Source organism: Dermacentor albipictus, chromosome 1 (assembly GCF_038994185.2).
Source record: "Dermacentor albipictus isolate Rhodes 1998 colony chromosome 1, USDA_Dalb.pri_finalv2, whole genome shotgun sequence".
Classification (NCBI taxonomy): Eukaryota; Metazoa; Arthropoda; class Arachnida; order Ixodida; family Ixodidae; genus Dermacentor; species Dermacentor albipictus.
In genome coordinates this window covers 404,388,647-404,412,541 of record NC_091821.1, presented here as the reverse complement: position 1 = coordinate 404,412,541, position 23,895 = coordinate 404,388,647, and the positions used below count along the sequence as shown (strand labels likewise).

General features: G+C 44.2%; 1 protein-coding gene across 13 annotated transcripts in view; it reads right to left on the bottom strand.

Annotated features, from left to right (window-relative positions):
* LOC135903595 (uncharacterized) overlaps positions 1–23,895 on the bottom strand; it is a 1,541,440-nt gene that overhangs the window by 492,822 nt on the left and 1,024,723 nt on the right. For 3 of the 13 annotated variants that reach the window (XR_011511432.1, XM_065433912.1, XM_070532131.1), the window contains one exon: positions 5,378–5,522. The exons of the other annotated variants lie outside the window; for them this stretch is intronic. Coding sequence is in view for 2 of the 3 variants with exons in the window: in XM_065433912.1 (XP_065289984.1) it covers positions 5,378–5,522 (145 nt within the window). In the remaining variant the exon portion in view is untranslated. The remainder of the gene's footprint in view (positions 1–5,377; positions 5,523–23,895) is intronic. 13 annotated transcript variants of the gene reach the window in all.

The following is a 23,895-nucleotide window of genomic DNA, read 5'->3' as shown; positions in this document are numbered from 1 at the left end:
ATCGTCCATTCGTCGCAGTACGTCGGAAAATCTCTGGATGAAATCCAGGGCAGCGACGCAGTAAATTCTCGATTTTCTTTTTCTACCGCTGACCTCATACGCAGCCCTGCCGGTCATTTCAATTAGTGTAGAGTAAGCTTTATTAAAGGTAGCTCTAAACCACAACCGTCATAGAAGTGACGTCTCTCATCGATCATATCCTAGTGTAGGTCGGAACATCAAGGAAAGGTTGAGTTCGGGTAAGCTGGTGCGCCTGAAATTTTGGTGGTTCCACTGGGCTAACGAGAGTGCGCATGTAATGTAGCGAAACAGTCTTATAGTCTCTGTCGTGGAAAGAGAAATGTGAAAGCTGTGGTCTTGATGCTAGAACAGCTCTGTCTGCGTAATCTTGTAGTGATCGTGCAGGGTCCAGGTAGCCACTGATAGGAGTACATTGATACCATATGAGAGAAAAGTTGCACAGATGTCGAGGACTCCATGGTGTCGACGAGGTATGCAGATTCAACCTTACTGAGACCCGAAGGTCAGAGGAGAGGGCAGCATTGCAAGACAAAGGACAAGGGTATAACTTGGAGCACGACCGCTATATGTACAAGGGATAATGTGCTGCGTGCTTCTGATTTCCCCTTCGATGGTTACACACGATGAATGCCGGAATGGCCGTGGATCGCTTTGTGCGGGTCACGTTGAAAGGGCCTCGAAGCAGCAACAAACATTTAAAGAAGAAAAAAAGAGAAATAAAAAGAAATAAATGCGGTGAGAGAGCGTTCGTTGCAAAAAGCTGGTAGAGGAGTCAGTTTCCCTCGCGAGGCGAAGCGGTGTCTTTATGCGCGTTTTTTATCCCGGTTGTCTTATGTTTTCTTGTCGCTTCTATACACTCCCAGTTTCCATGCAGGGGCACGCATTGTGGAGTTTTCCATTTGCTTGTGACTTATAACAAATAGTCCTATCTGCGAAAAGCCTCCCCCGGTATATATTGCTTACACGCGTGCTCAGGTGCCAAGAGCGTGCGTGCTTTCTTGTTTACTGCAACTGCACGTGGTCTTTCGTAAGGTCCCGGTGAAGGTGGCGACACGCACAAAGTACTGAGTGCAGGAGGCCAACGCGGAAATGCCCAGTCTTCATCACGCGCGTCCTGTGACGGAGAAGTTGATCAACTAGCTCGTTGTCGTCGTCGTATTCGTCTAACTGCGAATAGAGCTTATTTTTGGCCCAACATTGAGCTTTAGCTCTCCTAAGTCATTTGTCCCGAAATCAATTAGTCCGTGAGTTTTCCCTACTATGTAACATGTAATTACGATAGTCAATCTTGTTCTGCTTCTTTCCTTGTGGTTCTCAGACAGTCGGCGCCATTATTCAAGCAACCCGCTCTGTTGCTCTTTGCTTTTATGAAAAAAGTCAATTTGTTGTGAATGGAACAAAAAACACGTGAAATTGAGCTCTTTAGTTTTTTATTTCCGATACAATCCCTTCGTGCCAGAAGAATGTGGCATACTTCACATACAGCATATTGTTCGCAGACGCATGCTTCTTTCACTGTCATTGTTTACCAGAGACTTGGAATGAAACATTTGTTGCTTTCTGACGCTTAGATCGTTTGGAGCAGGCTAAAGATCAGATTTTGAGCAGGGTATGTTATTGACACGTCACGAATTTATTACACATTTAACTCCTGCTGATTTATGACAAAACTAGTAATGATTCCGACTCAATACACAAAGTACTCTGGTGTTTTAAGCGCCTACGCATCGTCGTCCTCGTCAACATAACTGCCTACATTATGTCTACCACATAATAATAATAATAATAATAATAATAATAATAATAATAATAATAATAATAATAATAATAATAATAATAATAATAATAATAATAATAATAATAATAATAATAATAATAATAATAATAATAATAATCAGCCTGGTTACGCCCACTGCAGGGCAAAGGCCTCTTCCATAGTTCTCCAACTGCCCCGATCATGTACTAATTGTGGCCATGTTGTCCCTGCAAACTTCTTAATCTCATACGCCCACCTAACTTTCTGCCGCCCTCTGCTACGCTTCCCTTCCCTTGGAATCCATTCTGTAACCCTTAATGACCATCGGTTGTCTTCCCTCCTCATTACATGTCCTGCCCCTGCCCATTTATTTTTCTTGATTTCAACTAAGATATCATTAACTCGCTTTTGTTCGTTCACCCAATCTTCCCTTTTCTTGTTACTTAACGTTACACCTATGATTCTTCTTTCCATAGCTCATTGCGTCGTCCTCCATTTAAGTAGAACCCTTTCCGTAAGCCTCCAGGTTTCTGCCCCGTACGTGAGTACTGGTAAGATACAGCTGTTATAAACTTTTCTCTTGAGGGATAATGGCAACCTGCTGTTTATGATCTGAGAATGCCTGCCAAACGCACCCCAGTCCATTCTTATTCTTCTGATTATTTCCGTCTCATGATCCAGATCCGCGGTCACTACCTGTCCTAAGTAGATGTATTCCCTTACCACTTCCAATGCCTCGCTACCTTTCGTAAACTGCTGTTCTCTTCCGAGACTGTTCAACATTACTTTAGTTTTCTGCAGATTAATTTTTCGACCCACCCTTCGGCTTTGCCTCTCCAGGTCAGTGAGCATGCGTTGCAGTCGGTCCCCTGAGTTACTAAGCAAGGCCGCATGACAATAGTCTACCGCATGACAATAGTCAATTCAGTGGTGCATAATTACCCGAAGGTTTTCATCAGTGGACTCCATCCTTTCCCTTTGTATTTGCTGTTCTAATCACACCACAGGATTATTTTATTGGCCTCAACTGCGTTTACTTCTCAGTCATTCAGCCAAATTACACCGGCTTCAGTGACCGTTTATATGCCTGCTGTGTATTTACATTCTAGGAAGCAGTGCTCATTATACTCCTTTCTGGCAAAAAAAAACACAGTTTCTCGAGAACGTGTTTTTTTATTCGGCAGTTGTTCTTAGACCACCGGGGTTCTTCCATATGATCTGGTATGCCTAGTTTCCGCTGGCTGTATCACAATGTTGGGCGTATCATTGTCGCTTCCGTCACTGCAATGTGGACTCAAACCACCTTTTATTTATTTTGAAATATTCTTTTTATCTGGATCACTCCTGGCCACATAGACATGATGACCATCTTTTAACGCTTAACGAGGCTTACTGCTAATAATGATCATTTGTTGCTTTTCCACGCAAGTGAACATTATTCTCCTGCTGAATAATTTTAAAACATAACTATGATTTGAAATCATTTGGAGAACCCTTCTTCAGCGCTACATAGCAGGACATTGTTATGATGAAACGACATCTCGCCCCGCTAATCAATACACATTATCCTTCCAGATATTGCACCTTTAACATTAATTTTCTTTGAACCATTCTGTTGTCACCAATATAGCAGTTGTGTCGCTAGATGATGCTTCTTTTAGCTGTTATATTCGTAATTTTCTTGTGAAGATATTACGCAGCTATGAGATTTCCCGAGATATTTATTAAGATATTCATGTATGCTTCCTCTACTCCTTGTTACGCAGTGCCTCCATTATTAGGTATATACACAGGTTGGTTATATTCTTCAGGCTACATTTTAATGATGTCGTGAATCTCATTCATTGAATGAGCATCATTTTTGTATCTCACTTTGTTATACGGGTTTATTAACGTGAAATCAGTGGCTTATTCATATTTTCATGGGTGTAGAAAAAGTTACGAAAAAGCGTAACCGCTTTGCGGAGCTTAGCCAATGCCCTGGTAATGCAGAATTTTAGGCACCAAAATGAATGGCTTAGATTAGGCGTTCGTTTATTTTGAAAACAGTCACAATAACTGTCACACTTTGTTTTCGCCCTGAAAAATTGAGAAAGAAGATAACCACAATGCTGATTACCAAAATCGATGGAAGTGAAGCAGTAAACTAAATCAAAAGAATAAAAGAGGATCATTCACGTCATATATTATAGACAGAGTAAGCTCTTGTGAACTAATAAAGTAACTGAAATATCATGCTAGAAAAAAAAAACTACACATAAGATAGAATAAAGTGTAATTGCATGGATACATTGCATTTGATGATGTTGGTTTGTTAGATAAATTAGTTAAACATAACAGGGGCGCAATAATAAATGCGCCTATGGCCAGACTCTTTCGAAACCAGAAGTAACAGTCGGGTACCCGCCGTGGTTGCTCAGTGGCTATGGTGTTGGGCTGCTGAGCACTAGGTCGTGGGATTGAATCCCGCCCACGGCAACCGCATATTGATGGGGGCGAAAACACCCGTGTACTTAGATTTAGGTGTGCGTTCAAGAACCCCAGGAGGTCAAAATTTCCGGAGTCCTACACTACGGCGTGCCTCATAATCAGAAAGTGGTTTTGGCACGTAAAACTTCATAATTTAATTTTAAGTAACGGCTGGACCACCCCTTCGCCCTTTCAGTGTCCAAGACGCGTCCAGTGTCTCGGATGCATATCAGTCTGAGATAAGCATACAACGCCAATGCATTTTATCATGAATGATTTTTTTTTGTTAATTTTAAACCTGTACGTCCTTTGTATGAAACAGAAGCTGCTAACTTTCTTACGAGCGGTGCTCTTTTGCACCGATACTGTTCACAAAATGTTTCGGTGATTGCGACCTTTTCGGAAGCTCAGCATTTACAAAACGTGTACGTGTGGTCGGCTCGGGATGTTGCCAGCCGGACGCTATCGAACACAAACTTTGCAGACACTGTGGAAGTGAACCGGCAAATGCGTCTCGTCGTTAGCGGAAGCCATTCCATCACCGGTGCTCCACTCACAGATCTCTCTGCAAGCAGTGTCGTCGGTTTGCTAGAGCCGACAAGAAATCAAAGTCCCTCCCGACGTACTCTAACCAAGCACATTGGGCGGCAATCATACGTATCCTGCGGCCGTCTAGTGACTTGCCTAATGTGTTTTGCGTTGTGTGGAGCAAGACAGCCGCAGCCGCCTCCGGAAATGGCTGGGCGGAATCGGTGAGCTGAGTGAGAAATGCTGGCGTAGCCGCCTCTACCCGGTGTGAGTGTTGATAACATTTTCTGCTCATTGCGTGCCACTTTCGGCTGCTTCGCTCGATAAATCTACGAGTACGTGTTTCGAGCAGCGACACATCATTCGGCAGCGACAAAAGAGGATGAGCGTTGCCGAAAGCAAGAACATTTGCGGCTTTCTTCATCAGTAATTGAGCCTTCTCTGCCACGTGGTTTGACCAACTCTGAAGTGTTGCCCAAAACAAATGCACGCAATAAAGAAAACAAAATAGTGAATGTAAGCACTTCAAGCCCTGTCAGATAAAGTTTGACAATACTCTCAAAATCACATGTGCGTGTAGCTCTTACCGTTATTTTTACTCACAGTGCAAGTGGTCTGCCATGGGAGACTGCCGACGCGATTTTGAAAGGGCCCGTGGAAGGGGGCAATAATTCCTTCAATAGTATCATGCCTCTGTCAAAATAGTGTCTGCGGAACCGAAGTAGCGTGCGTGCCGCGTGTACTGCGCCTGAAAAGAGAGCCGTTGAGCGCGTATTTAAAGCGAATAAAGGGGCATGCAATAAAGGCAGGAATGCAGAATATTGTTCCAATAGCACAGGCTCTGCTTTAGCTTTACTATCATAGATTACTTAGGTGAAGGCTGCTTCTAGCATGTGGTGCACTCGGTCAATGAACCTCAGCGTAGCGGTTACATGTAAGCGCGTTAAGAGTGTAATGCAGCCAAGCCCTTCTCAATACGCAACAGAATGTTCAAGTCGATTGGTATTTATTTATTTGTTTTATTTACTCATTCAATATGCCTGAAAGGCCCCAGATGTGGGGTGTTACAAGAGGGATGGCCTTGGTTTAACGAAACAATGATTCTAGAGCAGCCTTCTGATGAGTGATGTGCGTCGGAGTGGTGCGTGGCGTCGCCATAAAGACTGTTACAGTCACTTGAGGTTTTCACAAAAAATGATCGTAGATGAGAGGTAGTCGGCGCCGGGTGAGAATACACGGCTTTTCCGTGGTTAATGCGGTGGGACTGACGATGAGCATAGTTGAAATCTGGAGTGGTGAGTGATAGAATTTGTGAAAAAGACACAGTCTAGAAATATGACGTCGTGATTCTAGATTAAGAAGACCGCCACGAGTTTTTAGTTCAGACACGCTTAGATGATAAGAATATTCAGAGTAAATAAACTGGGCTGCTAGGTTTTAAACCGATTGCTGTGTATTATATAGGTTATGTTGATGAGGATCCGAGACAGAGCATGCATATTCTAACTTAGAGCGGACATATGGAACATAAACTAATGATTTTCCTGATGGGTGAGCAAGTGTTAGGTTCCGGCGGAGAAAACAGAGGGCTCAATTCGCGGCATTGGCTAAGTTAATTACATGATGTGACCAAGTTAGGGTAGTTGAAAAGGTTATGCCGAGGTATTTTTATGAGTCAAGGGATTAGATTTCGGAGCCGTATAAGGTGTATTTCCCTGATTGGTGATGCTGCAATACTAGTGAGGTTTTCTTAATATTTCAGGATATCAACCATTCGTTACACCATAATTCAATGCGTTTTAGGTCATTTTGAAGCAAATCCATGTCTGAAGTGTTAGTTATGCGTCGATAAACTGCACACAATCCTCTGCGAACAATCGAATATTAGAAGAGATCGCAGTAGAAAGGTCAATAGTGTAAATTAGAAAGAGTAGTGGTCCGAGAACTGTGCCTTGTAGTACGCCCGAAAGTACAGAAGATCGTTTCGATGACTGCATGTTAGCAAATACAAACTGCTGCTGGTTAGTGAGAAAGCTACGCATGCACTCTAGTACAAATGGATTAATCTTGAGACGGCAATGCTTTAGGAGTAGCCGTTGGTGTGGAACTTTCTCAAATACCTCTTCAAAGTCTAAGAAAATGGCATCTACAGGTATGCGTTCAAGTCGAGGTTAGAACTAAGATCATGAAGAAATAAAGCTAGTTGAGTGTCACATGAAAGACCTTTACCGAAGCCATGTTGAGCAGGATGACATAGGCTAACGGATACTAAAAAGTTTACGATCATGGGAGTAAATAACATGCTCCATTAGTTTGCAACAAACACTGGTGCGTGAATTGGGACGATAAGTAGGGCACAACGATGGAGGACCTCCTTTGGGGACTGGAACAATTTTGCCTGATCTCCAGTCTTACGGCACCAATCCTGCTGATGACAATGACGGCTGAAAAATAGCACATAAAATCGCGCTCACGTTTGTTTTGGTGTTTTTGAGCATTTTAGCACTTACTTCATTGACACCAGACGATGATATAAGTATTAAGGAATCAATTAATTTCTCAATGCCGTAAGGACAAAAGGTAATATCAGGCATGACTGCATGATACAAATGAGGGAAGCGAGGTAACAGACGGAAGAAAAAGTACAGTTAAGTTGTTCAGCAGTTTCGCAATTGGGAATACGATGGTTTTGTTCATCAAACAGAGCTAATTGCTGGGACTTATTAGGGTTACTTACCTTCCAGAATTTTTTTGGCGTTATTTCCTAACATAGCCGGTAGCGTTGGCGAAAAAGAAAGTGCGTTTTTCTTTATTGGCTAGAGCTTCGAATTCTTTTTTCTGCAAGGTAATATTTATTCCATGTGCTTGCGTTGTTAAATCGTTTAGTCGAGCGAAAAAGCCTCTCTTTTTCTTATTGTTAAGGCACTTTAGTGTGGCATTAAGCCACGGGAATGACTGTATTTCGGTTAGGGTGACAACGGGCACGTATCTTGCGAACACATCGATCTTTTTGTTTTTTAAAAGCAGCTAGTTAGTGTCGACAGAACGCATAAAGAACTGATGTGGAATGAAGCAGCTAAATGTGCGAGTTCCAAGTTAATTGCCGAGTAAATTCCCTTTGTCATACAGTCTTATCACTTTGTTTATCTTTGTAGGTTGTGTAAGCCGACAGGAGTGCGATGCATGGATTATGGAATGATCACTAAGACCGGGAAGATGCGTCATTGCAGAAACTTTGTCGGGATCAGAAGCGAAAATGAGGTCGAGTATGTTGGAAGAAATAAAGCTTTTGCGTGTAGGTTCAGTGGCAAGTAGCGTTAAACCAAAGATTAGGCATGAGTTAATAAAATCGCTTTCGGTACTGTGCTGCGAAGGTGCTGATGTCAGGTTGGTCCAGTCTATTGCGGGAAAGTTAAAATCACCGAACAGTAACGTCGGAGAGTGGCGATGTACTTCAGTTACCGAACGCAATGTTTCGTGGAATTCTGCACCAAAGTTAGGATCATTACTAGGAGGGCGATAGTACACTGCGATTATTGCGGGTGGGTAAGAGGCACTACACAGGACTAACGGAATTTCTAGGGAGGACGATGTCTTAATTTCAGTACATTGAACGTCCTTATGTGTGCCAATGAATACGCCGCCACCACGTTTGGTAGTTCGATCATGTCTGAAGATATTGAAATTAGGGAAAAATGGCAGTATTTAAGATGAGCCTTCTATCGTAGAGTTAAGCTATGTTTCCGTAGTAACAATTACATCAGACTCTGTTGTGTCGGCAAGATTGCTGAGAGCGTCGAGCTTCGGTAAAATGCTTCTAATGTTAGTAAAAACAAGCGAACAGAAATTCTTATTTGAGTTAGCATTGCTGGGGCCTAGGCATTTAAAGTACGAGGGACAACCTTTTGGGTGTTACGATCTAACGTGTAAGCTTTGTTTCCAATAGTTAGCTTGTCGTGTCGGAGCATGATTGGCTTCTATTTTGTCTTGGCGAATTAGACTAAACGTCTTCTAGCTGTTAGAGTGTTTGGAGAGCAATCTTCTGAAATTCTTTATTCGGTGCCCCTGAGTTTCCTACCTTGTAAACGAATTAGTTCCTTTACCTTGAAATGAGAAAGTTTTACAATAATTGGCCTTTTGTTATTTACTTTGAATTTGCCCGAACGGTGGGCACGTTCGATGTCCACTGACTGAACAGTTATGTTTAATTGTTTACGCCATAGTTCTATTACTAACGATTCTGACTCGGCCCACGTTTCACGTTCGCGATCTGTTAATCCAAAGAAGACTAGGTTTTAGCGTCGTGCGCGGTCTTCCGAGTCGTCCAGCCTGGTCTTAATCAATGAGATATCTTCTGCACTTTGATCTGCAAGCGTCCGGATATCATCAACTTGTTTTTATTACTACAAGTGATGCGCAGTCTTCTTCTATTTTGGCAAGACAGTCTTTAATCTCATTTATAGTGCTGTCGCTCTGGGACAGCTTACGTTGGACGGATTTCATTTCCTTTAGCAGTGAAGTTTGGCCAGATTGAGTTTCCGTCAGTGCTGTCATTATGTCACTGGACGTTTGCGTTTCGCTTACACGGGTGCTTGGGCCTGGGTTTAACTCGACGTCTTCTGACTGTATTAGTAGTTGAACACGTTTGAGTGCCACAGGGGCAAAGTGCATTCATGGGACAACAATCCCAGCCCAGCCGCAGCGTCTGTTCGCGAAAGCGTAATCAGGACACGTTAATCACTTTCATGAGCAGATATGTGCACAATATGGTTACAACACTGTGGGCTCGTCAGCAAAATTGAATGAAGAAATCAATGCGCAAAATGAAGGCGTTAATGATACATTTTGGAAATCATGAAATAGGTGTGTGAATTCGCTCATGTTGTTGCGAAAGATAATTTCAGAGTCTTTCCTGAAAGGACAATTACTCGTCATTCGCGTCAAAACAGTACACGTATGTACGTTGTCCTGCCATTAGGAATAGATTCGAACGGACGCAGTTATCGTAGGACATTTGGTCACCACGTGATGGCTTGTGAGACGCCGTATTCAAAGAAATGGTTACAAAATTCTTCAGTTTACTCAAACGTACACGCGTGAACAAATATATACGGACCAAAGGGCGAAAAAAAATCTTTATTGTTTTTCAAGGGTGGAACTGCCCGAAGTCCTTTTGGAGCAATGTTGGAGCAAGGGAAATTCCGCTTTGGAGCACTTTGGTGCCGATGAAATTGCATTTTGGAGCTGCTTGCAGGAGACTAAACTTCATTTTGGGGCAATTTCGTGCAGATAAAATTTCATGGTGAAGAAGTATGGAACAGGCCAATCTGAATTATGGCGCAATAATGAAATATGAAATATGGAAGCGCATTTCGAAACTACGACGAAACAGAAAAAAACAACACAAACGCTGTACTCTTACTGTCTTAAACAACCTCTTTAGCTGAATATTGAAGCACATTACTCAGGTGCTGAAACCATCTAGTGCCTACAAATTTTCCTACTAGTGCCTATAGATATTTAATTAGTGATAGCAATCACAAAGATATGCATCCTGGAACAGTGAGTCCTAAATTTCTATATGTAACCGAAGACATTCTTTATCAATACATTATCTTTAATGTCTCGACAGTGTGGGTGAAGTGCCTGAAAATGCGCTTCCCCAACATACCGTAAGGAGAAGCCAGAGTTATGAACTTCTGCGGTTTATTATTCCGATAAGAATTATATGGACACTGCAGGCAAATTTATGCCGGCATCGCCTGCGTCGCCGACAACGTAATGTTCCGTATAGTGAGAGATAGCGAGAGAGAGAGAGAGAAGGATTCAGATAAATGCAGGGAGGTTAACCAGAGGTAGTTCCCGTTGGCTACCCTACACTGATGGAGGGGTTAATTGGCTAAAGAAAAGAAAGACAGTGGAAGGGAGAGATAAACAGAGACGAGCATAACAAAGCACGTACACTATAAAGCGGTAAGGGACAGCGTTCTTAAAGTCTAATGTGAAGCCTCGCAGACCGCAGGAACCTTGAGAACACGAGTAAGGCCTTCAGCATGGTTGTTCTTTTCGAGCACTCACATAAAGCTTTTAGTTCTGATAGTGGACGATTGTCCAACTGGCACAGTAATCAGCACATCACTTGTCTCTGGGAACTATATCGCGGGCAGGCACAAATAATATTTGCGAGCGTGTCATCGCCATTGCATGTGTCGTACGTGGGGCTGTTGGCCATTCCAATAAGGAAAGCATGTGAGTTCGTAAATGCAGCGCCTAGCCACAGACGGTACAGCGTGGTCAGTTCACGTCGTGCTTTCGTGCTTTCACGTCGTCGTGGTCTGTTCACGTCACATGCTTTCCAGGTGGTAGGTGCATCCGTATGTCAGGAGACAACGAACACAAATGACACATGGTAAGCACGTTCGAGTACCACAGGGGCAAAGTGCATTCATGGGACAATAATCCCAGCCCAGCCACAGCGTCTGTTCGCGAAAGCGTAATCAGGACACGTTAATCACTTTCAAGTGCAGATCGGGCGGCTGCGTCGGCGTGGTCATTCCCGCTGATGTTGCAATGTCCTGAAAGCCATTGAAAGATTATGGTGTGTCCCTTGTCATGGCTGCGATGATATATGTGTCGAATTTCTGAGGCCACTTGTTCATTGGGTCTGGGGCGCATTGAGCTTTGTATGCACTGAAGGGCTGCCTTGGAGTCACTAAAGGCTGGTCATTGTTGCAGTCGTTCCTGATTAATGAAATCAAGTGCATCAAGCGCAAGTTCTGCACCCACTGGTGTGGTAGCGCATGAATTTTTTAATTTGATTTCTTCAGATTTTGCCGGGATGATGAGTGCCGCAGCAGAGCTGTTGAGCTTTGCCGAACCATCTGTGCAGACCTCTTGGCCGAATCTGTGCACGTTGTGGATGTGTTCCAATGTTGGTTGCTTCAAAGCTTGCAACGGAACTCCAGCTTTCGTTCTGATGTCTGGAATCGTCAATTGCACTTGCGGCTGGTGCAGACACCACAATGGGCCTGATAATCGTGCAGCAGGTGTAAATTAGGATAGCAAGTAGGACGGATGTCTTGCGAAACTTTTGGCAAAAGTTGAACGTGGCCTTTTTGCTGGCAAGCAAGCAAGATGGTGTGCGGAAATCCGAGTCGGGTGTCTGATGTGTGCTCTCAGGACATCTGTATCAATGTAGACTGTCAAAGTAGCATCTGAGGAAATGGCGACGGCCGGAATAGTTGACGTAGTTTTTTGGAGACCGAGACAAATTCTGAGTGCTTGTGCTTGTACACTCTGAAGTTTGCGGATATTGGTAGTGTAAGTATTTCCTAGTACATGTAAGCTGTACCGCAGGAAGCCCAAAAACAATGCTTTATAATATAGTTGCAACATTGATGGTACTGCTGCGGCCCAGGACTTCCCGCCGAGAAACGCAAGAAGGCCCACAATGGCGGCCAAACGATTTGTCATGTACGAGGCGTGAAGGCTCTAAGACAAGTCTCTATCAATGATGACGCTAAGAAATCGGTATAAAGTCTAAGAGTGATAACTTCCTCGCCGCGCGCCGTATGCTGCACGTGCGAGCGAAAGCGTACGAGGATGAGCCGACAGTGACGGTTCAGTCTCGCGCGCGCGATGGAGGCTAATGGAAAGAAAGCGCGCCGCCTTCCGTTGCGCGCAAGGCACCGGGGGAAGGGTAGAAGGAGGTGGGACGTTCTACTCAGGCGGCTGCTGCACGTAGCGGGGCAGAAAACAATCTGCGATGGGGACCGAGTGCGCCGAGTGCTGACAGCTTCGTGTGCGCTGTGTTTTTGCCGCTTAGTTCGCGCTGAAGCGATAGGCAGCACGAAAGTCTATACACCCGCTGCTGCTGCCGCACTTCCTCATTCCAGTGTTTTGACAACGGGTGCACGTGGTGACCGAGTGATGTGTGTTAAGGTTTGCTTGTGCGCCCGGGACATCATGCTTGCTAGTGTAATTAATGAACGAATGATCACAAGTTTATTCGACCGAAAAAACTACTTTCCTTACTTCTTATAGCTGTCTACTAATTTGCTATCGCAATTGGTGCTTCACCTGCGACTTCATTTCAAGCCATTTTAACATAATAGACGAGAGCGATTCGAAAGCACCTAATGCTCAACTTTATGGTATAAGTTAAAGCAGAAGGTTATAGAACAGATTGCAAAATATAATAAAAACTTAGAGCGCTAAAAACTCAAGCGACGTAGAAGAAGAAACAAACACCACACGCTCTCGTGTGGTGTGTCCTGAGTGCGTGTGGTGTGTGTTGCTTGTTTTACGTCCTTCGTGTTGTTATTGCTCTAAGTTTTTATCATAATGCATTATTGACTAGCCCACCTATCCATCCTTTTGAGATTGCAAAAGTTTTGCTTTATACCGTATAGCGGAAAACTATTTCAATCCTTTTTATCCCAAATCCGCTACTAGGCCTTCGTGATAGGTCAAAATAGCTCAGGCCTCGCCCATATGGTCATAAAAACAGATTGGAATAGTTATACGTAATACCAGCCATGGGGACAGAGACGCCCGCCCGCTGAGCCCGCCGCAGTGCGCGCCTATTGAATATCGAGTGCGTTCGCAGCGCCCCCAGCCTACTTTTCGTTATTTTGCGCTTCATCTAGGGAGCGCCATGCAACTCGGCCCACTCAACCGTATTTTAGTACACTGTAAATCCTGACAGCTCTGAGAACAGCGACGACAGCGGGGAGTGTTTGCGCGCGCGCCGGTCGCTCGTCAGAAGCGCCGTAAACTCCAGTGATAAAAGTGCTAAAATTACAAGAAACTGTGTGGGAGGCGCCATCGCGCGGATTGTGGACGATTGCACTCTCTTTTCGGAGAAATAATCCACTCGCACACGTGCCGAAGCTGTTCTGCCGCATCGTGGCACAATTTCAGGCAGTTTTCTGTGTTAGGCGTAGTTTGGCGCAGGCACTTGAGTCTGTATCAAAATGGCGTATAGTCGCATTAGTCCCACCCCTGCTAATTAGCAGGGGTGGAGACTCACCAACTCAAAATGACGAATACACTGGAAGGATTTCAATGAAAACTTGGGACTCAATCCTTCATATAGGGAAAATTTGTAGACGGAAAAGAAACTCAGCTTTACCAGGGAATCCTCGTGTGTAGACTGATATTCGAGGCAGTAAGTCTGAGGAACAGTCAGCAGACATCGCTAGCCACTTTAGTCAAAGTATAACCTTAGAGTTGCCAGAAGTTTTACAGTGTCAGCTGTTATATGAGCTCATTCCAATAGCTGTTTCGGGTGGCGATAATGTCCGCCGTCTCCACCGGTGCCATTGTCCGGTGTCCATGTCAGCTATTGCCGGGAATGAGGAAAAAAATACCTAGTGCCTGCCGGAATCGAACCGTGCGCCCTACGTGGGAGTCAGCTGCTATACCACTGAGCTATGCCAGTGCTTTTTTTTCTTTATTGCATAGAATTATGAGTAGCGTCAAACGAATATTGCTAGCATTCCGGGGAAAAATGCCCTATAAATACGCCCTAGCGCTCTAGGAGATGCACGAAGTGACATACGCGCTGCGTAGCGTGGACACGTGCACGTTTTGCACTACACTTGCATATCATTATACCAGATAGGACACCTTTAGCAGATGCACATGTAGCGGTACAAGGCAGTTAAATAAACTTTGAGGAAGAAGAAGTTATACAAGAATGCTCGAAAGAAATATACGTTTTGTACCTGACTAAATGAAGCTCGCTTGGTCACTATGTGAGCGCCGCGTTTCAAAGGCGATGCCAATAAATCATCATCATTATTAGCATCGTATCGTGCCACTTGCCTTGCAATGTGAGATTCACGTCGCATAGCGCCTATACGCGCGCCCTTTTCATTGCACTTGCGCATTATTACACCAATTGGCACGTCATATAGCAGCTGCATAAGTAGCGGTCGCAGTTTGATAGAGAAGTTTTGAGGAAAGAAGAGAATATGGAGATATATAATTATTGATGTAATGAAAAACAATTATGACATGCCTGATTATTTCAAGCAGGCTACGTAACTGTTTTTCCCCGTCCCATTTCAAAGGTAATGCCATTCAATCATCATGATCTTCATTGCCTTCGTTTGTCCCATTTGACATGCGCGCCGCACCGCGTCGGTACGTAAAAACTTCGCATTGCAGTTCCATTATGTTCCACAAGGTGTCCCACCATCTAGCAGTTGCATATAGCATTTGCATGCTGCACGTGGCTGTCCCCGGATGTAACAGGCTACGTGACTACTTGTCACCATCAAGAGCAACGTACGGTGCCACGGGTAAAGGGATGTGACATGTGTGCCACGTAGTCTGGATACCTGTGTTTACTCTTCGGTACACGTTATGGCGCCTCCTCGCAAGGTACGAGCCGCTGCTGAAGAACCGAGTCGTAGAACTGCGTGCGCGACTGCAACCAGGAAACATCGGGCTCAGCAGACCACTGTGCAGAGACCCGGACAAGCCGCAGCTCACCATCGACGCCTGATTGACCGTTCAGATCGTTGTGGTGAAAACGACGTCAGGATACTTCACCGCGAATACCTGTAGTGCGTGGTGCTCAAAATGCAGCTCCTGTGTAGCCGCCCCTCCAGCTTACGCTGTGACTGTGCTGCGTGTGCTGCGCAGGCCTGTGAATTTTTTCTGTCCTTGTGGCACTTTAAGTTATAGCATAAAATTGCAGCCTTTCATTTCGAAGGGGTGTAGCATTTATTGTGCCAATGCATATGTGGCAAACTTAGGATCGATGTTTGCGTTTGGCTAAATTCCGTAGATGCTGGCGCCAAATTCTCGCACGTGGTACGACATAAATTACCGCCTTCTCAGTGTGCCAATAAATTACCGCTAGCTTGACTATAGATAGCAATAGATTTGCGGAACACATTAATTGTGGTCGTCTTGGACGGTAAATAAGCAATTTTAGTGATTATCAAGTTTCTTGTTCTTTTTTTGTGGCATTACTTTAAACACTGTAAGGCAAAGCAGTGCCGGCTTACTGCACAGACATTTCGCAAGCTGCCAAAAGAAGTGTACGATAGAGGGCATCCAATAAAGATAATCTAAAAAGCTTCACGGGTCGCATATGTTTTCCATTGTGCTACACCTATTTATGCCAATATTTGTATTATTTTGTGGGCAATGTTCTATAATATATTGAAGAGTCAACATATGCCGCTGGCTTTTTAAGCTGAGCAGTAAACCATGCTTCCAAATAATTTCTAAACACAACGTATTTGCTTAGTGGCATCTCATCGCGATGGAGAAAAAGAGGCTGATGCTACTTTTTCTAAGTCATCGTTAGCATTCACAACTCGCAATGGGGTATCTCGCAAGAAATTCTAGCATATGGAGAGCAAGTACCGAAATACATCTGCCACTACAAATTTGCAGGCGCAGTGTGCAAGAATATTTGCTATGCAGTTACGCATGCCGGCAACCAGAACCAACAACTCTAACAAGTAGTAATTCGTAAATATCTGCTAGTCGCAGCAAAATTATGTCACTATTCGAAGTACGAGAATGCGAAATCTTTTTCGCATTCTCGGAGCACATTCTTGGAATGCAAAGTACACTGTCTGAATGGAGTAGCAGACTGCAATACATAACACCCCTGTCGCACTCTTGAAACGGCTCATAAGCCACTTTGCGCTTGAAGGTGAGCAAGTTCTTTCTCTGTTGCCTTCTCTTCCCTCCTCACATGCATTATCTCTTCCTGGCCGCGCAATTCTCTAGAAGACAAGGGAAATATGTGAGTACCCAACAACTAGCTGGCACTTTTTTCTTCTTTGAAAGCAACGCTGACTCCAGTCAATGAAGACTCCGGGATGTGCAGCTACACGCTGTTCGGGCGCACTCGCAATGCTAAACATGCCACACGAAGCGATATTAGCTGATTTGCTCAAGGCACGCAGTGCGAGGTGACGAGGAAAAGGAGGCGTACGACTGCGTGTTAAATAAAAGCTACAAGATTCGTCGAAACTGATGCAATCTCGCATACTGACCAATCAACAGCTCTTAGCCTGGAAACATCCCGTGCAAGACCCGGTTGGCCTGACGGTGTGGGAAGAATGGACTGGAAAAGCTTGCAGACGGGACGAAAATTTATTTCTTTATTATGAGAGGTTGTTTCAGGACCCGCTGAGAATAAAATATTGTCGCTGTTCACTAGCATTCGACTTTAGTTTCTACTTTGTCACCACGGTATGCATTTTTAACCAAAAATATTTCATCCGAACATTCATAGAATCAATTCGAAATGAACTAGGCTGAATTTAGTTCTGTACCCATTGGAAAATAGATAAAACGGTGTGATACCAGTGCCTGGATGATGGCAGCCCTCAAGCACTTTATATAACACCATAAGTCGTGGCCGTGTGCATTTAATTCCCGCCACCGGCTTCGCTAAGTGGCTAGGTCAACGGCACCGGTGGCAGTCGCGGACAAGACTGACTTGCTTCGAATAAGGCCCAATAGTCCGGGCTTGTTTGTTGCGTTCTTCCTCCTACTTAAACGGAACATTTAACAAGTGGACTTGTTTCCGTCGGAGCGAAGACAAGTTTCCTTGATCTGACGAGGACAATTAGTCTAGTTGTAGAAGCATTATAAACCTTGGGGGTCTAGGTGCGCGTGACTTCAGCGTGTTGAGTTAAACAAGAGATCATAGACTTGAAATATACTTCTTTCATGATTGAATTGAATTTAATTACAGCGTTTTACGTGCCATAACCACGATCTGACTATGAGGCACGCCGTAGTAGGGGACTCCGGAAATTTGGATCACCTGGGGTTCTTTAATGTACCCCCAAATTCATGTACATGGGCGTTTTCGCATTCCTTCCCCATCGATATGCGGCCGCCGTTGCTGGGACTCAATCCCACGACCTCATGCTTAGCAGTCCAACACGACAGCCACTAAGCAACCATGGCGGGTCCTCTTACGTGATTGAAGTTAAACACGAAAAGCACCGGTAAACGAGCAAAATATGGTACACTTATGAGTTACGAGTGTCATCAATGCATTATTATTGCATATAGTAAGATTTCCCTTGGGTATTTGCATTGAAATTGATGAAATTTCCTGAGCGGTGAAGTCGTCGGCACATATTCGTGCAAACGTATTCAAAGGCATCATAGTGCGGCCTATAATGCTAAGCGATGCTATGCACAGCTTGCTTTACGTCAGAACTAAGACATTGCTATTCATCTCGGTATCCATGCTTATTTTCTGGCATGGGCTCTGCGCAATCATGAAAAATGTGTTTGAAAACAAGTATTGATACCGAAATGAAGAACCATTTATTATTTCTGATGTAAAGCAAGCTGTTAATAGAATCGCTTAGTATGCTAAGCCATGCTATGATGCCTTTGAATATGTTTGCACGAATATCTGCAAGCGACTTCTCCGCTCAGGTCGCAATCCAAGCCACAGTGCAACACGCAGGTATTTATATATCATGCAGTGAGGCATATTTCGTGCTCGTCTGAAAAGGAAAATGTTAGACTTAATATTATTGATTCTTTAAAAAACTGGAGATGAAGCCCACGTGTTATCGTCGCTGTCATTCCTGATATTAACAACGTGATCCAATGCTGTCTTAGTATTTTACTAATTAATTTGCAAGGAACAACGTTGACATGTGTTTAAAAACAAAAGAAAATCGGCAGCATCTTACACTGCTGTAACACGTGAAAGCGAAGGCCTGCTGCCCACTCGGTAATGCATGAAATTATCCGATCAGAGAGGTCAGACTACTTGCAAGACATAACGAGCTGCATTGGGAAATAAACGCAGTGCGCTGTAGGCCGGCTTCCTCAACTACACATGGGAGCACCTAATGCACTATCTAAAAGTCCTTCCGTTCTTTCTTTCATTTTTTCTCTTTGTTTCCATCTTTTCTTTTTTCCTTTCTTTCTTTCTTTTCTCTGTCTTTTTTGTACTTTCGTTCGTTCTTTCGTGCTTCATTGCTTCGTTTCTTTTATCACATTCTGCCATTACAACTTTGCTTGCTTACAGGGGTATGAGCCATTCATGATGATGACGTTTCCTTTCTTTCTTTCCTTCGTTCTTTTCTCTTTCGCGTTTTCATTCATATTCAGGCATTGTATTTTTGCTTACTGACGGGGGTATTAGCCATTACAGATTGTGTTTTTTTTTCTTGTATGAGCCATTGGTGATGATGATAATTTTTGAACTACTCGACTAAACGCACCTTTTTTCGGGTATGAGCCATTGCAGCGAGCCACTTAAGGAGTTTGCCCTAAAAACAAATAATACTCTATATAGTTTCAATCTACTGTTCATTGTTCATTTTGCATACTAAAGGTGACTGCCAAACGAATGTGTGTTATGCACCATTCCAAAGCATCGGCTCAATCCAGTTTCGCAAATTGGAGCGTGTTCACCGCGCTGCCGCGACAACGATGATCCCACTCCAGTAGTTCGGGTGCGTGAACTGCACTCATTACCGAAGGAAAAGTGACGAGCATGTCCTTTAAACGTGGGCTCTTCATCTCTATCGACGCCTCCGAAGACGAATCACATTTTTCTGCGCCCTCCTTTGTATTTGAACAAGAAGGAACGGGGTTAACCGAGGGGCCCGATTTTTATTAATCATATCATGAGAAGCTAACAAACAAAGGCGCCAATTGGGGAAATTACTTGTACTTACTAATTGAATCATTAAATAAATAATGAATTAATGGCAATGAAAGTGGATGAAAATGCAACTTGCCGCAGGTGGGGAGCGATACCACGTCTTCGCATTACGCGTGCGATATTTTGCATTCAGTTAGCTAGGAGCCAAGCTACACCACCTTTGGTCCAACTGCCATGGTAGCTAAAGTGTGGCTGAGGCGGTCGCACACATTCATAGCCCCATTATTTCGGACGACAATCAGAAAGGGTTGGAGCGCGCCCAAGCTAGCCGAACTGTAGACAAAGCAGACTCGATAACTAGGGAATTTACTGTTATCCTTTTGGCATAGAACGTAAGACTGCTCAGGAAGCTGTGAAGCAGGTTATCTGCAATTTTGAATTCTTCATATCGGAAGAAACAGAAAGATCTTGCACATAGATTTCTCCGTGAGAGGAAGTGCCAATAAATTTGAAGCTGAACATATCATTAGCAAGGGCGTCCGGCCAACGGAAAAGAACGCTTAGGAACGAAAAGTTTTGCGAATACGTACCCAGACGCATGTCGCTCAACATTCAAAGGGTAACCGCAGATATAATAATATGGATGTATCATCGATGGTAGCGGTAATAGCATGCGGCGAAATTATATTTTTGTTTACCTAAACATGAACTAATTGCGTGTTGTGTTTTATTGAAATGACCATTTAAATTTTAGAGTTCACTGTGTCAGTTCGTCCATGCCTTCCAACAAGCTGTTGTCGTTGTGTTGTCAGGCCACCTTCTCAATATCACCCTTAATCGCAAGAAAAAACGTTTTACCCACCATTTCCTCTATAGAGATACAGCTCATGATCTTGCGGCAATATCTATTTGGGAGCTGGATGCGCCAAGCAGTATATTGTCGCCTGGCTTTGGCACTTGGAATTTGTGCGGGGTTTCGGTCTTCGCGCTGAATTACGATGCCTGGGCACGTCTGTAACTTTCTTTCAGAGAGCACATCAGGATATACGGTGGCCTACAAAGACGACACTGTCGGTGTCACAAAGACGTTTTTGATAGAATAGCGGCGTCCACAGTGAGGTTCTGCTGCTGTCGCTGTAAATGAGTTCCGAGCCAGAAAAATCTGTTCGTTGTTTAGTGCGTTACTATCTGGAGCGTGAAAGCTAAAAAAATTAATGTATTTGACCTGTGGGTTCACAAGCTTACCGCTAAATCGTCCCTGACTTATTCATTTAATTGCAATGTGCATTCGGTTGTCCTGCTTGTCTGCTTTTGCTTTCGTCGTACAGGGCCAACGGTGGCTCTTACTTCTAATCATATATGATTCTAACTCGTTGAGGTGTTTTAATTGGAACTGTGTGATTATATGTATAGCTATAATAAAACTCTAGCCTAGTCGAAAGGGCATGATACGCAATGTTACATTCTTTTTTGCCGAGAGCTCTGGCACAGGTTGTTGGGCTAGGTAACTCGCGGGTAACGTAAGCCTACAGCAGCCAGCAAGCAGTATACGTAAAGATTTGCTATTCATTTATTTGAAAGGAGTACGTAGTATTACCGTGCGATCGTACTATATGAAACTACACAAGAAAGAAGTGAAATAAAATCGACATAATAACCATCCGATCACTCGCACCTGAGATTTCCGAGAACCGAGGGGACCGAAAATGGTATATCTGAAATGGTGGATAGCGGAACGATATATTTTTTCATAAGTTTGAAAACGAAGTTCGAGCTTCCGTGTTAGAGTGGCGTGTCGTTTCCCACTCGAGTCAAGAACGTGTCATCCGAAGCCGTAATTTTATTGCCGACTGGATCGAGATGGCCCGCCTGAAATGTAAAGGGCTGCGTAAGGAAGGCCAGTAGTACTATATAAAGAGGGAGAGATCTGCGAAAGCGAACCAAACTTTTATGACAGTTCCGACTGGGCAAAAGGTTTAAAAAAAATTGGTTCTTGGCAGCACAGCTGGTCTGGGTGAACTTCATTACGAGGCAAAGAAATGATACCTCCTGGGCCAGAAGGCTGCGTTCTCGCGAACGTGTCCTCATGATACCCTGCAGGTGACGGATGACGTAATTTGATATCCAAACTAAGTTTTCAGTCGCCTTTTATTACTGCGGGTAACTGGGGTTCAGGGTTAGATATTGTAAAAAAGGTTATCTTTGAAGTATGTAACGGCTGTCCACGCGTGCTTCTAAATGTAGCTTTCCTTTCGTCTTCTGATCTGCAGGTCGTTGCACCGGAAATGTCGCGCGTGTGCAATATTTTCACCGGTATGTGTCTCACACTACCATAGTGTGTCGCAGCCTGTTGCACTGAAAGCGCTTTTGAAATTATAAGTTGCGTCAGGGTGATTTTCACGCCTCTGTGTGGTGTAGATGGCTGTTGTTTACGCTGGCATGGTATGACCCGTAGCTGTTTTTGGTTCCACCATGCGAAGAGAACAGCTTCCGCAATTTTTCATTTGTCTGCAGTGTGCCGCAAAGTACACTCGGGTATTCAGGTAATGGAACGTCATGCCCTCTGCGTCAACCACAGAACGCCTGTTACTGATGATGACCGATTTCGGCAGATGGGCAGCACAGCCATGCGATGTACGCGTAGTATTACCATAATTTATATACAGGTGGGCTTTCTCCAAGCACTCAAGTTTGTTAAAACGGCACTGTAACAGAAACTATAATTGGAAGTGGCTAGCCTTCGCACAGCAATGGACATAAGTGTAATAAAGATGCGAGTCACACTATATATGTTCAGATAAGTAAGGTCTGTAGCGGAAAAGTTATTTGAGCGACTTATGGTACGGCAAAGTTCGGCATCAAGTTACACTCCTGCAACACATGATGGCGAAAGCCTACTGCACATATGGTAATGCATTAAGTTATACGCTCGGAGGCGTCACACCTAATGCGAAACCTAACGAGCCGTAGTGTGAAGTACACGTGTGGTGCTTTACGTCGACCGCCTTAACGACACATGCGAGCACTTAATGCTCTACCTAAAAGGTGAAGCGTTCTTGTCGCCAGTAAGTGTTAAAAATGCGTAACCTAAACCCAACACCATTACGTCTCATCTTCTTAGCAGGAGAAAGCAACATACGCGGTCGAACGCCCTGCTCCCGCCGCTTCGCACGTCGCACCTAGTTTCTCGCTTGGCGAGCATCCTCGACCGTAGCGTACTTCCTGGGCCCACTGCGCAATCCGCTACGCCCCTGGCGAGCGTCCTCCATCACCGTCTCTGTCGCTTTGCAGTCGACTGTCTCCACAACCGCCGCCGCCGCCGCCGCCGCGTGACGTCAGCGCCGCGCCATCTGCTTTTCTGTCTGCGCACGTAGCTGCTCCCCCTCAACACCCGCAGCTCGCTCGGACACGGTCATGTGGGTTTCTTTGTACAACTCGACTAGACGCCGCATTTTCTTTTCAACGATATTGCACAACGACCTACTTAGGGCTTTCACCCTAATCATATTTAAAAAGTGCCTTGATTGACTTTGATGCGTTATCGAGAGAGGTACGAGCGAAAGAGTGAGCATTATTTTTCCATAATGCCTAGAAATGCACTTAGGTATTCACTAAGGAGTGAGTAGTCACCTATGGAATTTTCTGTACCATTATCATGTTATGTTTTGTCCGCAGCATGAATAAATGGTAAGATTGGCTTTATTGCTTCATTGGCTTATACCAAAGCCGCCAGACAGTGCTTCAAGTCGGCCGTGTTCCTTGACTTCGAACGCAAAAAAAAGACAGAAAAGAGACAGGAAGGAAGACCCGACACGATGAACGCTCATCCTGTCGGGTCTTCCTTTTCGTGTCCTGCTTTCTTCTTTATTGCGTTTGGAATCAGGTATGAATTCGTACAAACTCACCCCAATTCGCAGTTGAATGTGTATTGCTATGTCAAATTCCACTGAATATGCTCAGATATATGACCTTAACAAAGAAAAAAAATCATTATTCAGAAATAATGAAAAATTATTGCCGAAGTAAGTGAATAGCTTTCAGAATTTGCTGAATCACCTGTCAAAATATTTGGTGAGATGTTTGTTGTTGTTCCGCGGTGGTCATGGTGGCTTCCTGTTGACGTCAAGGCTCGCATATTTTTTGCAACCTCTGTTCAATTTCTGCTACAGTCATCGAACAGCACGTTGGGCCGTCGCTTCGTCCGCGCACTAGGTATATCAATCCCTGGCCCGTTGTGAGCGCTCTCTGACCAACCATCGATGTCCGTATACACCGGTGCCTGAATTTCCCTATAACAAAGTGGTCCATTTTCTCCCCCTTAGTTCGAGCTTTATGGCAGTCATTCCTTCCTTCCTATGGTGCTACCCTGGTCCCATTCAATCAGCAATGCAAGTCCCGCCGCCGACAATGAAAGCCTGGAAAATACCCAAAGAAAGCTGTTCGTTTTAAATAGTAAATCACCTTCCATGCCGACTATCATTCGTCTTTGATGCAACTTCAT